Source organism: Heliangelus exortis, chromosome 7 (assembly GCF_036169615.1).
Source record: "Heliangelus exortis chromosome 7, bHelExo1.hap1, whole genome shotgun sequence".
In the NCBI taxonomy this organism is placed as follows: domain Eukaryota; kingdom Metazoa; phylum Chordata; class Aves; order Apodiformes; family Trochilidae; genus Heliangelus; species Heliangelus exortis.
Window position 1 is genome coordinate 18,551,533 of NC_092428.1, and position 17,126 is coordinate 18,568,658.

The 17,126-nt window shown below is 38.2% G+C and overlaps 1 protein-coding gene across 41 annotated transcripts in view; it reads left to right on the plus strand.

Annotated features, from left to right (window-relative positions):
• The window catches only part of ANK3 (ankyrin 3), a 351,630-nt gene that overhangs the window by 188,816 nt on the left and 145,688 nt on the right, over positions 1-17,126 (plus strand). The window contains exon 1 of one of the 41 annotated variants that reach the window (XM_071749167.1): positions 5,228-5,926. The exons of 36 other annotated variants lie outside the window; for them this stretch is intronic. In XM_071749167.1, coding sequence (XP_071605268.1) covers positions 5,891-5,926 — 36 coding nt within the window. In that variant the 5' untranslated portion in view covers positions 5,228-5,890. Of the gene's footprint in view, positions 1-5,227; positions 6,034-17,126 lie in introns of those variants that run through there. 4 more of the 41 variants (XM_071749170.1, XM_071749191.1, XM_071749193.1 and 1 more) reach the window with 4 other exon arrangements.

Below are 17,126 nucleotides of genomic sequence, written 5' to 3' on the forward strand. Positions count from 1 at the left end.
TACCAACGCACCTAAGGAGACCATCAGCAGCCACTGATAGCACTAACCTGCTCATAGTATTTTCAACAAATGCAGGTTCAATATTTGGAGAAAATACTGAGCTCTGCTGTTCAGGTCCAAGGGATTTCTTCTCTCTGGAATCCTATACTCCGGTGAGGTATGTCAAAGCAGGAGTTAGGCAGTAGCTGTTTTCAATTTGTCCAGATTCCCAGTTTTCAGCATTACTTGGAACAAGAGGCATGGCATGCAATAAGCCATCGGATTAATCAGCAGAGAATTTCAAACATCAGCAATGCTTCAAGATGATATAGGAAGATCTGATATCGGGTCTCCTTGTGCTTTCCATATATAGTTCTTTGCCCTTGCTCTTCCCCTCATCTCCATGAGAGTTCATGTGAGGTCTGTAGTTTATCTGAACATAGGGTTGACTGGACTCTCTGGCTTCTGTTTTTTCCCTTCCTAATTGGCTACTAGTTATTTTTCAGGCATGATAGTGTCGAGTCATTTTGCTCAGAAGTCAATCATGATTTTTATCATGATGCTTATGTAAACACTGCTTCAAGCCTGCAGCATTATTATCTCAGTATTTTCCAGAGGTGCTGTTCATAGCAAATCATTGATAGGGCTGTCTTTTAGGTGGTCAGTGGGAGAGAAGGAAATCTTAATAAATCCAGGAACTTCTAGTTGGCTTAACTAAAGCTGTTTTTTGTGGTGCTTATGGGATGGCAATGAAACTACGGTTGTCTTTAGTTCTTTATTATTTGATGAGTATAGTGTGGTCTTGGCAGCAGGAAGTTGCCTTGCTAAGTGCTATCTTAACTTCCATTTTCACACAGTATGCCAATTATGGGGTTTCTGTGATATGTGGTTTTGCAAAATTACCTTTGTCCTGGACACAGGTACACCTGTACACCTTTTCCATGTAGAGGCAAGCTATTGATGAAGGAAAAGAAATTGTTGAAGTCTTAGTGGTGGAAGCCTTGAATGATATATGGTCTGGTTTGGACAGGAAGTTTGGGTTTATCTAAGTCTGTTTTCCACTTGGTCGTATTTGTTTGTGTTCCCATGGGACAGGGAAGAATCTGAGGGTGTTTTAGCCCCAGGCTTGCTGGAAATCAAAAGAGCTTTAGAACTTGGGCATGAAAACCCCATCTAATGAGTGGAAATGGAAGAAAAAACTGCTCTTCCAGAAAGCTCGAGGTGATTATCAGGGCAGAGCGGAAATACAGAATCTATTCTGATAGCTTAAGGGGAGCAATAAAGGCTTAAAAAAACAGAGTTTGAAGTGGTTTTGTAGATAGTGGTTCAGATGCTTTGGACATACCACTCATACCATAAATGTATCATTTATTTTAGTCCATAATCCTGAGAACCCCTTGCCCTGCTATTGAAAGCAGCATATCCCAGGGAGGTGAAGTGCTGACAGGGAGGTAACGGGAGCTGACACGGATCGGGACAGGGGGAACACTGCAGAGCTTCAGTGTGGGTCTGCCATGGGCATTTTGAGTATCTGTAATGTGCTGAATTTTACAGCAGGGCTGGCTTCAAGGCATGCTGTTTCAAAATGTTTGGAGAAACAAATTCTGAAAAATGACTGTAAGTAATTTCAGTCCTTAAGGTTTGATCCTATCTGCTGCTGAGGAAGAACAGGATGAGACCATGGGCTTCCTGTGCACTAATTTGGATATCCTCTGTAGAGAAATTTTGAGTATCTTGTAGCAGAAGTTACAGGATTTCCTTTTTTGGTAGTTCTGCAGAGCTTTAGATAAATAGGCATTATGGCAGATGAATATCTTTGTCAAAATTAAGAAAAAAACCAAAACTAAAATAACTAAAATAATTTTTTAAAAAACCTTAAATGCTGCCAACACTTGATTTTTGTTTGAATACAAAAAACACATGCTTTTCAATATGGATGGTGGCAGAACAAGCAGATTTTTTAAAAAGTAATGTGCAAATCATGCTGATTGCTGGGGGGGGCATTTTATAACTAGGTAAGGATTTTTTTCCTTTGGCTGCATATTCTCCGTAGTTACAGTACAAGTGAGTAAATGTGCATTCTCCTTTGGTCTAGTAGCTTCTTTGTAAAAGCCTGGTAGTTACCCATAGAAGTTAACCATGAGATGTTTGAGATGGAGTATCTTATGTGGAAAAAAGGGGAAGTCCCTATCTTATGAGCTTTACTGTCCCTCTCTTGCTGTATGCAATATGCATCTTTCACAGTTTTGCATACAAACCTGTGGTCTCTGGGTCTCAGGGAATTCTTTAGTGAATATCTTGTTGCCTTTGCAATGTCTGCACTCAAACTGCTGTTTAAAAATCTAAGTAGGGACACAGCCATTATTTTCATGACTAGAACAGAATTTTAGTTAATTATATTAGATATCTCAGATACTCCTATTGTTTTCTGTGATATAAGAAGTTTCTATAACTGAGGACCCTTCATAGGTCTGTGTTGTACAAGTGCACATCAGTACTGATGCTATTTACCCTCTGAAAAGGATGCCCAAAATGCCACAAACCTATAACCCCCTTCTCTGGTGGGTTTCAGCTGACTCTCTAGCTTTCCAAAATGTCTGAAATGTCATCCATTGCAGGTTCAGAAAAAAAAAAATCAAATTTATATTTCATCTTCCCAAAATCTGGATCACTAACTCCAGATTATGGATTGAAATATTTCAGCTTGTCTTTCCCATTCTTAGAAAGATATTTATGTTGTTTGTATCTCATGTCACACCATGTATTTCTTTATACTGAATTCTGCCATGTGTTGCTTTGTTTGCAAGTCACTTCCAAGCCAGTAATCATAAGCACTCCATCTGGTTGGGGAGCAGAGTAGCGATAATTTAAAAAGACATTTCCACTATTCTGTTTAAAAGAATCCTCCATCTGCACCAAATCTGTCATTTTAATGAGATTGTAAAGGGTTTTAGTTTTTTGTGTGATTGTTGTTTGGTTTTTTGGGGTTTTTTTCCCTTTTCTTTTTCAAAGAGGGGAGGAGATGGATTGTTGAGATCTTTTTCTTCCCTTGGATATCTACTCATTGCATGATTGTATGCAGGGCTGTTTCTCTTTCTCAAGCAAAGAATGACTACAGGAATTTGCAGTTCATGTAATTCAGGATGCAAATAACAAAAGGATCTTGAAAATTGTACCCAAAGTCTATAACAAATAGATTTTGCCTTTAGTATTGAGCCTTTCCTTCATTACCATATGTTAACAGCATACAAGTGAGAAATCATCCTGAAGGCTGTAAAACTGATCCAGAAGGTTAAAAAAAAAAAAAAAAAAAGTGTTGCCATGATTTATGACGTGAGCTTTCAATAGTCAGAGCTGAACTGATGGATGTGAATGTGCTGAGATGACTTTTTGGGGCTGTCAGATATTAATTTTTCTTTGTGCTCTTCTTTTGTAATTCTGATCATTGCTATTTTAAAATTAATATTGAGAGAACAGAACAATTTCTTGTGGAAATCTCACAACCTAAGCCAGGACAGTTCTGTGGAGGTTAATAGGCAACTGTCTAGGTCAATCGTCCACTGGTCTCATCATACTAATGTGAACTCAAAAAGCCAGGAGCTGGAGACTGGAAAAGCAAAATAGCTCTAGCAGAATAAATGAGCAGGCAATGGGAAGGGAAGAGCAGTCTCAGAGGGATCCTGGAGGGACCAGGCTGTCACTCAGACTGTGATGGTACCATCCATGGGACCTGGACTGCCTAGGGAACAAGGAGTGAAGTCAGCCAGTAAAAGAGACACATGAAGAGGCTGTTGAATCTTTTTTTTATAAAAGCATTGTTCCTTCTTTCCAAACAATCCCTATTTTGGTTTTAGGAGATCTGTTGGATTGCCAGTTCTGTGTCACCAATCACTATCCTCCCAACAGCAAATTGCAGTTCAGTGGCACCCAGTGGTTTGGGGACACCACCTCACACTGGGTTTGGTCTTTTGGACAGACTCTTTCCATAAAACCTGCCCAATTTAATCCTTTTCTCTACAGAAAAAAAACTGTTAGGGAGTTGTAAATGTCATAAAATACTCTCAAATCCCATTAGAGAAATCATCATATCTCCTATCTGCTTGTTCTCAAGCACCCCTTCAGAGGCACAAAGAGGGTATTTAGGCACCTGGTTCTTATTCAGAGCCAATCCTTCTTCTGTTAGAAACAATAATTCAGTCACTGGATAGTAACCCTATGGTCCTGGGTCTCTGGAATTGGGATGTTCCCTTTTACTGTTTTGAAATGATGGTTCAAAATCTTCAAATTGAATTGTAATGCTAAATCAAAATTCAGCTTCAGAAATTGCACATTTCCCAAGAGAGCATTGCAGAAGTAGCTGGTGCAGATGATTTAAATCTCTGCTACTGCAGGCTCTGCACACATCTGTCAGTGGGGTAAGTTCAATTAAACTGACTTGGTCATTGTCTTGTGTTTAAATTGAGGTGGAAAGCTCCTCCACCTCTGCAGACAGCTGGTAGCTTCCCTGTATTTAGCCAGTGGCAGATCTGGGTCTTAGTCATAGACACTCTCATACCATAAGCAAATATGTGCAAAAGCAGAGATGTGCCTCATCAGTGACATTAATGAAGTCATTTCAAGCTAGGTCCCCTGAGTGCCTCCATTATCTATTTAGTGACACTCTGGGGGGGACTTAAATTTTGCACCTACTGAAAGATTTTACATAGATAATTAATAGAAAGATCTGCATTATAACTGCATGGAGCTACTACCTGGTGGCTGAGCTCTAGTTGATAAAAAGTGCAGAAATGCTTCTTGAAAATTTCAAATTTTCCTTATAATATTTTACATATAGATTATTGCCTTTCATCTTGTCTGAATAAGTATAACTTGTCTGAAAAAAACATTAGACCCTGATTATTATTTTTTTCCCTTGTCTTATCCTTTGCTGTTCTTCTGTACCAGTGACTCTGTGCTCATCTCTTGTGTGTCAGGTGAGATGTGTTACAGGCAAGTGCAGGGCACATTGTGCAGATGCTTGTGGTGTACTGAAGAGATTTCAATATTCCCTTTCTCAGAAGGTGGGCATTCTTTAAAAGCACTCCTAATGTAAATAACTGTAGAGAAACATGCAGAAAATCCCTGCTGCTAGCACAGATTCCATTGAAAAGGAAGACATCTACTTTATTGAAATCATGGACTTCTCTCTATGCTTCCCTCTGAAGCAAAATCATTTTGCTCTTGGTACTGCTTTTAATTTCTCTGGTTTAGGAACTTGAAGTATAGAGAGAACAGTCTTTTGGTTCAGGAAAACAGCCTCTAGAACCAGCAGCACAAATCTATCATAATTAGTCATCAGAAAATCTGAATAAATATAAATTACCATGGAGTAGGAGGCAGGCATATGTGGTATTCAAAACACACAGAGTGTAAAATGATGTTATTGTTGCCTTTAGAAATAGTTCAAAGTAGTCTGCATTAGAAAGAGCTGATAAGCAGAATGACAAAAGCTTGTTTCATGAGTGATTCCAAGCAGCAGTGGTTTTCTGATCAGCTGATGCTGCAGCTATTTTGGGTATTCCACAGATCATGATTACATACACGCAGAATGACTGGAGGCAGCAAATATGGTAAGTGAGCCAGGAATCCTGGGACACACTGCTACTAACTTAATAGTCTTACAGTCACTTGTCGTTTGCCATTTAAATAGCCAAGGGAAGTCTAACAAGTGACTGGGCTTAATTCCTTTATTTAAAGATAAAAATTAAAAAAAAAAAAAAAAAGTAGGAAAAAAAAAAGAAAAATAGACAGAGAAAAAATAAAAAAAAAAAAAAAAAGGAAACCACTTCCTGGGGCTGCTATATTTAGCAATGGTGCAGGGTCCAAAGTGTTAACTAATTGAGTCATCAGGTTTCGTATCTGGCCACAGAAAATGGCAGTGGAAGAGGGAGAATGTTTTCCAGAACAAGTAAGCATTTGTGAATTCTGAAATAAGAGTGAAATCTACATATCGAGTTTCTTGTATTGTTTTTTTAAGACTTTGTTTGGATGAGACAAAGCTAGATGTAGGAACAAGTATGTTTCAGCTTGTTTGGTGTATTTTGTGTCCTGACAGTTCAATTACAGTATAGGCTGAGGCAGCAGGAAAATGGTGTATGGAATAATTTGTTCTCTTTACCAATGGCTGTGTTCTGCTCGGGACACACTATCTATAGAAGAGGCTGATAAAAACTGCAGAAATGTTTTGTGATGTTTTGTTCTGTGATCAGGACCTTAAGTAGCCTAGATATATGTAACCATTTTACTCATTGAAATGTTTTAGTGAGTCTTGAGTATTTTGAAAAAAAGTTAACTGAAATCTTTGTCTTAAAGGTGTATATATCAGATAACACACTTTTTCTACTGGCAGTCTGTAGGTCAATTACACTTCAAACAGTTGCTGCTGTAGTGCTAGTAGTTTGCTGTAAGGATGCACCTGTATCATTCTTACTCTCGGGGATAGTCCCAGTGACCTCCAAGGTGCTCACAGTGTGATTTAATAATTATTCAAGTGAGTAAACTGCTGTGAAATTAAATTCCTGTACTCTGTAAACTAGGTTCTTCATTAGCCTGAGCTACCCACTTAAAACCCCCCTAAGTTAAAGTAATTGTTTTCCAGGCTGCTTTACTGCAGAATTAAAATATGGGGTTCCCAGCTAAGTGTGGTTTCCAGTTATTAATATTGATGAGTGCTAGGTTTGTGGAAGGGTCAATTGATGGCAGGATATTTTTAGTTAGAGATATTACAGATAGTAGCACCCAGTAATTTACTAGCTAATTTCCATGTCAGCAATAGATTTGTGTTCTGAAAAAATAGTGCAGTGAGTTCTTTTAGAGGTGCATGTTGTTGTTTACTTGCTGTCAACACTGGTTGACAGGACAAGGACTGGTGGTTTTTTCCTCATTAAACACCATTTTGCAAACTATGGTTTCCATGAGTAATTTCAAAACTATGAAAATATTTATTTGGGGGAGTTTCTTTGTGAAGCCGTTTCTTGAAGGAGAAGGTTTTGTTTGATTCAAATGTTTTATAGTACTGGGTTAAACCCTTTTTTTTCAGTCCTAATAATATTATTTGTACTCTCCTGTTTTTTAGCACAGTAATCAATCTTCAGAGTGATAAAAATCTTTGCCGATGTTTTTAAAATGAGCCCAAGTAGTACAGAACTTGGCAGAGTCCTGCCAGTTTCTGTGTGCAACAGTTTGGAGAGGAGAGAGAACTGAAAATCTTGCCACCTTCAAGCTGTGGCATTGGCAATGTGTTGGTCTGCTGTATGCTCTGCCCCTCTCTGTGCTGAAATAGAATGCTATTTACTCTGATTTTTGTTAGAAGTTGTATAGAAATGTCTTTCTGTTAGTCTATACATTGTTTATTGAAGGTGTAGTAGCTATCTGAAACAGAGCTGAGCTATGGAGAAGGGGTACAAGCACATCCTCGTGTTTTCTTGCTCATAGTGTTGGTGATAAAGTTTGTTTTCATTCCATGCATATTTAAATTTCTTATAGGTTAGCATGCACATTTTAGTTGTAAGGAAAAAAGAAACTACTGTACTGTGTATCCTGTAGATTTGCTATTCAGAAGAGATACTTAAATAAGCACTGTATAGGAATGACTTATTCTACCATCAAATGCTAGGGGAGATTATTGTAGAGGACAGGTAGGTAAGATTTTTGGCCTGAAGTTATTTCTGTAAGCATGTAATAAACTGATTTTCACTGTGAGAGTTGAATTGAAAAGTAATTCTAAGCATGTGTTTATTAAAATAATCAAGGTAAAGTCTTTTAACCTGATTTGGATAATGTTAATTCCTTAGTTAAATATCATTACTTTCTTTGATTAAAGAATTTTGTGTTATCCAAATATACTTCATTCTGATGCTAAAAAACAGTGGCAATTTTCAGATGAAAACAAAATATTAGGTTTAAATAGGTCCATTGTTTTTATTTTTGTCAAGAAATTAGAAATCTCAACTAAGATGTTCAGATGATCATGTTTTTTCTACAGTATTCCAATTCTCTAGTGCACAGTGGCTCTGAAAGCCAAAAAAGTATTAGTGCAGTTTTGTAACTGAATATTGACAGTGTGAAAATGGAGCCATCTGATCTGCAGTGATCTATCTGTAGATTTGGTATTTTTTCCCTTACTTTAAGAATAAAACTGAGCTATGTTCTGTTTTCTTTCCCCTCTCTTCCTCTGTAGGACTCCATATACCCAAGATTGCTCTCCGTGTTATTGTTTTCATCCTGTTTGTACCTGTAAATCCTGGCTTTAGCCTTGGCCCAGAAGTGATTTAGACTCCTCCTTTCATTTGAAACAGTATCTTGTATTTAGAGTCAGAAAACTCTTGATACCAATTGCAGGGCTCTGATCTGTAGTTTTTGCTCACAGACTTCTGTGCTTGGGCTGGTAAAAGCAATTTTTCCATTGGAATCCAAACTAATCCTTAAATCCTGAACATGTGGAACGAGGAACAAAACACTTGTAAACTAATTTGCATTTGCTGCTTACACCATTGAATAAATCTAATCCAGACAGCCCCAACAGATGCTATCCCAGAACTTTCCATGCCATCACACAAATTTTCAACAGTGAATGTCAGTGTTTAATCATGGAGGAAGAAGAAAAAGGGAGGTCTGGAAACCATGGAGGCTGATGGCTCTCTTGTGTCCAGCCCCTCAGCTCCGTGCTGTTGCACCCCTCATACATCATCACATCTGGGAGGAAGAACAGAGGTTTTCCTCAATATTGCTGACAGCAGCAAACAGCAGTGTGCCCAGTGCCCATTCTGCAGGGCTCTGCCTTGCCTGTGTGACTTAGAGTAATGTGGGAGACTACAGAATAGATTTGGAGTTTTTGGATCGCATCCTTGATAACAGAATAAATTAGAAAATACAAAACAACAGGTTATGGTCAGAAGGGAAATTCAGCCCCTGTAGAAGAACATGGCCAAGCCAACAAGGCTTCATGGATGGTAGTCTTCAGACCAAGATTATAATTATCTCCTAGCAGGCTGCTCAGCTCAGCTCCTGCATTTAAGAATCGTTAACTATCCCATGTGAAATTGCCTTCGTGAGTTTGGGAAGTGCTAGCTAAATTTTTCTACCAAAACTGCCTCAGCTGGTCTTTGGCTTTATGGAGACATTTGAATCCTCTGGTTTCTTGGTTCTGTGAAGTCTTTCTCATTGTATCTGGGTTTATATATTTCACAATGGATCTACAAAGAAGTGTCAGGACAGATTATTCTGTAAATGTTACAAGGGAAAGAGCTTCTTCCCTTAGGGAGAAAGGGAAAAGAGCTTAGGGAAAGAGCTATGACAGACCTCATGGGATGCTCCTAACCTGCCCTGCAGAACCACATTTCTGGCTGTGTTACCAATCTTGCCCAGGGAGACCTCTTAGTATCTGAAAGATCTTTAGATAATTTACATTGACCTTCATATTCTGTATGTGTCCTGTGAGCTACACAGGCCCTTATGGCCAAAGACTCTCTCCAGCAAGGTAGTCAGATGTGTAAATTGGATGATGTTCTTTGCTTCTGACAGAGGTCATAATCCCTGCTATGGAAACCTATGCATTGACACTTAGAAACTGACAAAATTTTTAATTTGTGTAAGAATCATGAACAATGTGTCAAAATTCCTAATAGATATCTAGTCTAGTAGATAACATTAAAACTATCAATTCAAATGTTTCTTGAGCCTAGAAAGTATAAAATTTAACTATGCGTGGAATTTGCAATACATGGAGTGTAAACTGGTGTGTTTCTGTATATATTTTTACCACCTCAAAAATGGTTTGACCTGTAATCATCAAACAATCTTTCAATTTAACATTGCTCAAACTTCCATGGCAGAATTCTTTTGGTTTTGAATGAGAGATGCATTTAAAAGCAGACATAAAGTGGAAAGAAAGGAAGAAACTTCTGAATTCACTGTACTGAAAGCTCTTAATAGGTTGTCAAGCTACATAAGAGGTTATGTAGTTTTTCTATGGTTCCTCTAGCTTGTTTACTATGATGTTTTTAGGGTGTATTTAGGACCATTACAATTTAACCAGCATACAGTTTGCTCCAATCTATTACCAGTAACTTCCACTTCAACACATCTGATTGAAGCATATTTACATAGTGTTTTTGTAGTGAGCTCATTTTGAGTGATTAAAATCTGTCTTCCTAAAATCAGCAATACTGTCTGACTTAGGCTTATACTGACTTTTTTTTTTCCATCTGAGATTATAGATAAAAAAAATATACTCTAAAAAATGTTTTGAAAAGGGTTGCTGAACTGTTTTCCTCTCTTTTCTGTGTCTACATTTTAAAATAAAATGCACAGAGAGAACAAGAGGTGGACCAACTTGGCATAATTCATGCAGTGATCTGAAAAATGAGACTTTAGCATGGAAATGGCTTTAAATTTTAGACTGATGTATGTTGAAATTATCTCCATGCTCATTGGGTAGTCAGTTTCTGAGAGAAAAATATCACAGAGGAGATCAATGGCATCTCATCTAGCTTGAAATATAAAGAGTTTGTACATTTAGGTGAACAGAAACATAAGGAAAAACCCTTGAAGCATATCCAGCCCTTCTCTAGCTCTCTGTGACTGTGGTAGCAGTTATGAAAGCCAGTGATTTAGTTTTCACTTGTAAGTGCATGATAGGAAAGCTTTAGAGAGTGAGAGATGAGTCATTATAGGCTCAGGAGTTTCTTCACAGAGTTTGAAATACAATTCTAGAAGTTGGGGCTGTCAGCTTGGAGAATGAATCTTGAATTTTAGATGCTTAAATCTTTTGCATCCAACTGTATTGGATTGTTTTCATTAATTATACATGTGAATCAGTTCTTTATATGATTTTGCAGTTCTAACATGAGAATCAGAATCTAACCAGTGATTTTACTGGTTTTAGCATATTGAACAGAGTGTGTCCCAATTTACCTTGTCATTCAAGTTTGTCTTTTCATACAGGCAAGTCTGATAGTTAAAAAGTCAGTATTCCAGGAATCTTATTTTCCCATTAAAATAAAATAATTCATATAAATTGTTGTTAATGCATACTTGACTGTGCAGATGTCCATTAATTACACAGACCTGGAAAACTAGGATATTGCTTTTTGTGTTACTAATTTAGCACGTGCTAATCATTGTTATCTTAAATTCTTCAGAATAAGCTGACACATCAAACTTGTGCTTCAAAGTCTCAAAACCTCACCTGTGCAAAATGGCAGAGCACTGGAAGCAGCTTATCCTGTATGAACATTTGATTTTCATCTCAGTTCAGGTGTTTTCTGTTGAGCTGTCAGATGTTAATTTGTTATAATTGGAGTTAAATTGTTCTATATTTGGATATCTGTAGTTACAAGTAAATGCTGACTTTAGGGACATTTTCAACCTGGATAATATGTTCAGCATGTTATACATGTTGCCTGTGGATGTTAGACAAGGGTTTCCTGTCTAGCTCTGTGTGTCTTCAGTGACTTGGGAATCACAACCCCCTTTGCTCTTTGAGGAAAACATATGGTAGTTGCACAGTTGGAATAGGGCCAGAGATGGGGACATGACAGGGCAAACAATTACAGGTATTTGTTTGGGTTTTGACCAATAATTAAATAATTTCTAATCCTGAAGTCATATTCAAAATAACTGGCCTTCCCTAGCTGAAAGATCTTTCCTTTTCATTGTCAGGTAGTAGGAATGGAGCTTTTTCTGTTGTCCTGTGGTTGTGTTTAGGGCTGTGATGCCAAAAGTATCTCTCTGAAGGATAATTAACAGCAGAATGGCAGAAAAGAGTTGGCCTCAGGCTGTCACATCCTTATCAGAAGAAAACATGTATGGTAGGCATGGTATGTAAATCATGAGTTCAGCTGTAGTTGTTTCCACAAAGATTAGCATCTCATCTGCTGCAATCAGCACCCTTTCTAATGAAAAAGATGAAAGTAAAATATTTTAATACAGGTTTATTTCTATAGTAGTAGTGAGATGTAAAGGATACAGATGCTTGGAGGACAGATGAAGAGTCTCACTATGAAAATTATATGGCTTGCTTATTTCACCTGGTTCAGACATTGCTATTAACTGGCCAGTATCCTTTATTTGAAATAAAATTTCATTCCTTAGTGACTGTAACATATTACTTGAATGACAAGTCTAAATCAACAAAGGAGCAAAACCTAAGAAATGCCAAGGACCTCCTATTTCCAGTGTAGTGCTTAGTGCCCATCAGACTTGGGCCTAACTGCAAAAAAAGGCCATTTCAGTAAGCCTACCATTATCAAAATAAGCAAAAATGTTATAATCTTTTTCCTCAGATCATCTCATGCTGTTGCAAGAGTAGCTTTGTTGAGCACATATCCAAATGGAAGTAACATAAGTTCATCCCTTAAAATGTGGTCACTTCTTCCCCCCACAACAAATGTTAGGCATGGTTAGCATCTTTTTGCTGGGACTCAAGCCAGAATGAATCCTGCTCTGGCACAATGGGAACCTGCTGGGGGTTTCCCTTCACAACAGCTACTGTTAAAGATGGAGTGAAAAACAAAACCCTGCTCCCAGTGTGAAAAAAAAGACTGGATTTTTAATCTGAAAAAGAAGCCCCTGTAAGCAGAAAGCAAAGGACAGAGAGATGAGAGTAATAGAAATGCCATCATAGTATGGCAGGAGACCTGTGAAAATAATGGTTTTGCAGTTTTGAGGGTTTATATTTGAATTGAATATTTATATTTGAATTAAATAATTCATATGCTCTGTTTTCTCAGGGCACCCTCTTTAGTCCCGTGGAAAAGCCAGGCCAGCCCAGCCCCTGGGTTGACAGTCAATGTTTCCTAACAGTTTTTGTCTTTACTCATACTTGGAGAGAAGGGCAGTGACTATGTATTTGCTAGTGTGAGTCAGCAGCAGCATTTTCTGTTTTAAAATGGAGACTTACAGTAATATCCAAGTGACTTTGTAGTTACTCTTTCCTATAATAGAAATGATTTTTACCTCACATAGCTTTTCCTTAAAATGGAGTAGTGCTTTACATGTCTTATCCCTGCACATCACAAGCTCTACCATCCATCATGTAGTAGGCCTAGAGGACCTTAGGATAAAGAACATTTGGGAAATTCAGTCCTGCTACCAGCACAGCTTGTTCAGACTCAGCCCTTCCCAGAGATATCTCTGGGATGAAGGGTGTTGAAATGAATTCCAGACTGGAAAACCTGTTGTGGGCTGCAAGCAGCCCACAGTCTGCAAGCTCATCAGCCTTCTGTGCATTAGAGAACTGTATTTTTATAGTATACTGCATTAAAGGGAAATACACAAATTTGAAAGAAATACCCATTGTATAAAAACTGCACTCATAAGCCAGTCATCTGCATGTTTGTATTTTCTAAAACTAGAAATAATCCCTTTTTTTCCAAAAAACTGCAGGTGGAGAGGGGAAAAATAGTACTGTCTGTGAAGAAAAAGCTTGTTATTATACTTAGATCAGTACTGGTACTATCAAAAATCTGCTGTTTATTAAATATTGTCCAAATAACCACTCCAGAACTAAACATACAGCATCTGAGGTCTGTGTCTTCAAAAATTAAAACATTTGTAAGAATCTTCACTTTTAATTTGAGTCTGGATAGAGGAATTGAAAAGGCAGCATCCCCAGGGAGCTGGGAAAGGTTTCGGGTGCACAGCCTGGGAAATGGGATCTTGTGCAACACACAGAAAGGGTTGAAATCTTTGTCACTGACTGCAAAAACATATAGGATCCAGGATGCTTTGATGTATGTCCCATGCTTGTTGTTCTCTTGATATTTCTCAAGACTCTGAAGAATTAAAAGCCAATTTTCATTTTCATTTCATGGGATCTGTATAGATTGCTAGTATACAGACTGCCTCTTTCAGGAATATTGAGGCCTAAGTGATTAATACTGGAGAATATTTTTATTAGGTCTGTCAAGGGAATGTCTTCAGATGCTAACAAAAGGGTGAGGTAGAAGTGGGTCTATCCAGAACAGTTACCTACAGAGGGGGAATGCTTACCTGTGGAGTTCTTGAGCAAAGGTTGGAAACATAAAATCTTCTTTTTCCCCACTGTGTTTTTTGAATGCATCCAAAGGGTTCTTTGTTAGTCTTTGATATGAACCTCCTGGCATAATGGCAATCAAGATAATTAATAATTAACATTATTATTACACTTCTTTGATCTTTTAAATCCTTCAGTGATTTGAGCCCAGGCTCTGTTGCTGCTTGTCTGGACAATACAGCAGCAATTAAATGCTCTATCAGGAACTCCAAAGGCTTTGTTTCAAACAAAAGTGTGACAACTGGAAATAACAGTATTCTACTATATTGAGATATTAAAAAAAAAAATATTTTAGGCTTAAAATAGAACCATAAAGTTGAGAAAATTTTAGGTTTAGAAAGGTGAAAGTTTTGTCTTGATGTTTTTGATCAATTTTTACTGACTCCACTTAGTTTTTGTAAAGTTTGATGCAGCATTCACTGGCTCTTCTGGGTTTTGAAAGTGGAATATCTTAAAACAAGGTTATTCAAGGAATTTTGCAAGGTAGAAAATGCTTTAAAGTCTATTCTCTATCTAAGCAGGTCTGAAGTAATGTCTTAGTCATAGGGAAAGTGGAAGCTAGCAATGTTACTTTTAGAAAGGCTGGAATTAGTTTTGGTTTTCAAAGGTGTTGGTTCTTTTTCCTTTGCTTGTTTCTGCTTATGTCAGAGACCATAATGAATAAGAATCACAGAAACCCTACTGAACTTTGCACAATTGTACAGCCTCAGTCTGTTATACCTCTGTGTGAATCTCAAAGGGCTCAGGAGCTTTAGCCAAGGTGAGAAAGTTTTCCCCTTCTCAGTGCACAGGGGTGTGATATACCTTGGCTGCAATTTCACATACTGGCTCACATCACATTCACGTAACTGGAAACCAGTAAGGTGGAAACTGGAAGTGCCAACTCAGATCAGCTGAAGTGTGGGGGAGCTTGTTTTATCCTCGTGGTGCTGTTAAACAGCAGCTTCTCTGGGTGCTTCCAAGTTGTTGTGGTGCCTACGTGCATCTTCACTGCTTTTTCCTCTTGGTGCCCTTCGTGCTGGGAACCCACCCCTGTCTAAGCAGTGAGCGTCCCAGCATCCCACCAGCCCTGCTGCTCAGGTGGCAACCTAGCTGCTGCTGTCAGTGATGTTTCTGGATGGTTTGAGCAAAAAAAAATGAGTTTCAAGTGGTGACTGGGAAAGGAGGGCATGCTGTTTACTTGAGGGATTTCAGGAATAGATGCGTGCATCATTTAGCAGAACCTGAGCTCTCTTGATTTGAAAAAAATTTTTATCCTTATGCTAAAAGTGTGACCTAAGCTTCGTCCTTCCTCCTGTTAGCAAACGCTTCCAAGAGAAGTCCTTAAAAGACACAGGCTTTGCTCTCCCTCTGCAGTCAAACAGCAGTTAGCTACTAATGGAAATATCAGCTATTTATCACTCCTTCTGCCCCTCCTCTCCTCTCCCTTCCCCACCCCCCACCTCCATTTTGTTTGAGCAAATAGAAATATTGAAATGTTCTGAGTATGAGAGTGGTTCTTGTCTGGCATGCACTAATGTGGCAGGCAGGACCTGATTTTCCATAGCAAGCTTCTCTGGTGCATCCCTTCCCACCCAGAAGCAGCTGTAAACAGCTGATGTTAATTACCAGCCACCCGCTGACTGTGCCAAACAGACATGCCACTAAACTGTGACAAAAAAAGGCTCCCGGTCTATTAAGTCCTCCCTCATACCTTTGGTAATGCTGATAAAATGCTGACCTGTTTTTTTACCCCAGTGGCTGCTGTTGCTAAGCACTGAGAATATGACCTGTCTCCTGTAATAATCTGCATTGCACAAATGAAAGTGCTTTGCTGCACTTCTCAAGGCAGATATTCTCCCCAGTATTCTTCAGATTTCTGACTGGGTAGTTCGTAGCAGCACCCTGGTTTTGATAAAGCCTAATAAAACATTGGTATTTAGGGAATGTTTTGTTGGAAGCACATTGCAAAAGTTGGTTTGTAATGATCAGTGTGGCATGCTTGGAAAATAAGCAGGGAAGGTTGTAAGGTAGTAACAGACCCCTGCAAAATGGAATACCACGAGTGCAAAACTTGAGAGAATATGAAGGGTTCGTAAGCAAAGATTTTCCTCTTGTTAGAGAGATTGCCTATTGAAAGTACTGGTAAAATGGTTTTGTATCTTGTACTGGTACAAAGAAGAAAGCAGGCTTGATAGGCATTTACCATTTTGCTGTCATTGTGCCCAAGATTGTTTCATCCTGCACGTGAAGGTGACTTCGAATGAGCTTGAAGCAATCCTTAAATAGAAAAATGTGTTTGCAGCCACTGCATTGACAGGAGAGGAGAAAAATCAATTGCAAATCCAGAAAATGGGGAATTAAAAGAAAAATAAATTTATCTGATCATTGGATAAATATAACTGAGCTTAAGTGCCAGGGTTTTGTGTTTCTCCTAGCAGTTACTGCCTTTAATTTTTTCTGTAAAAGCAATTGCTGTACTCTTTAGAACCTTAAATGATCTTAAAGCACTTAAAGTTCCAGTGTTGTGAGCCTGTGATGAAACATACTGAAGGGAAAAAAAAAAACCAAAACAAAAAACCAAAACAAAAAAACAGTTCCTGCCACACCAGTGAATAATATGGCACCCAAAATGTGTTGACTGCCCAGGATGCCAGGGAAAGCCATGGCACAGATAAAATCAAAGATTATATGATTAGTGCCTCTTGAAGGCTAACCCAGTTCATCCCACTTGCTCCAAGGCAGGATCAGCATTATCTAAACTGTCCTTGGTGGTTATTTGCATAACTTGTTTTTAAAACCCTCTGGGTATGGGAATTACTTTCAGTGATTCTTTCATGACTTAACTATCCTTTCTGCCATCCTTACATTCAAACTGAAATAATCATAAGGCAAATTTCCACAGCTATCTTTAAAGCAATACTTGAAAAAAAAGTAAAATGGACTTTAAATAGTGGACCTGTACCCTGGTATTCCTGGATGCTTCGCTGAATGTAGGTAGATATTGTAAATAAAATGTGCCATGAAATGAGAGAGGATAGAGAAAGTAAAACAAAATGTAATATAACTTCAGATTTTAAAATGCATTCATTTG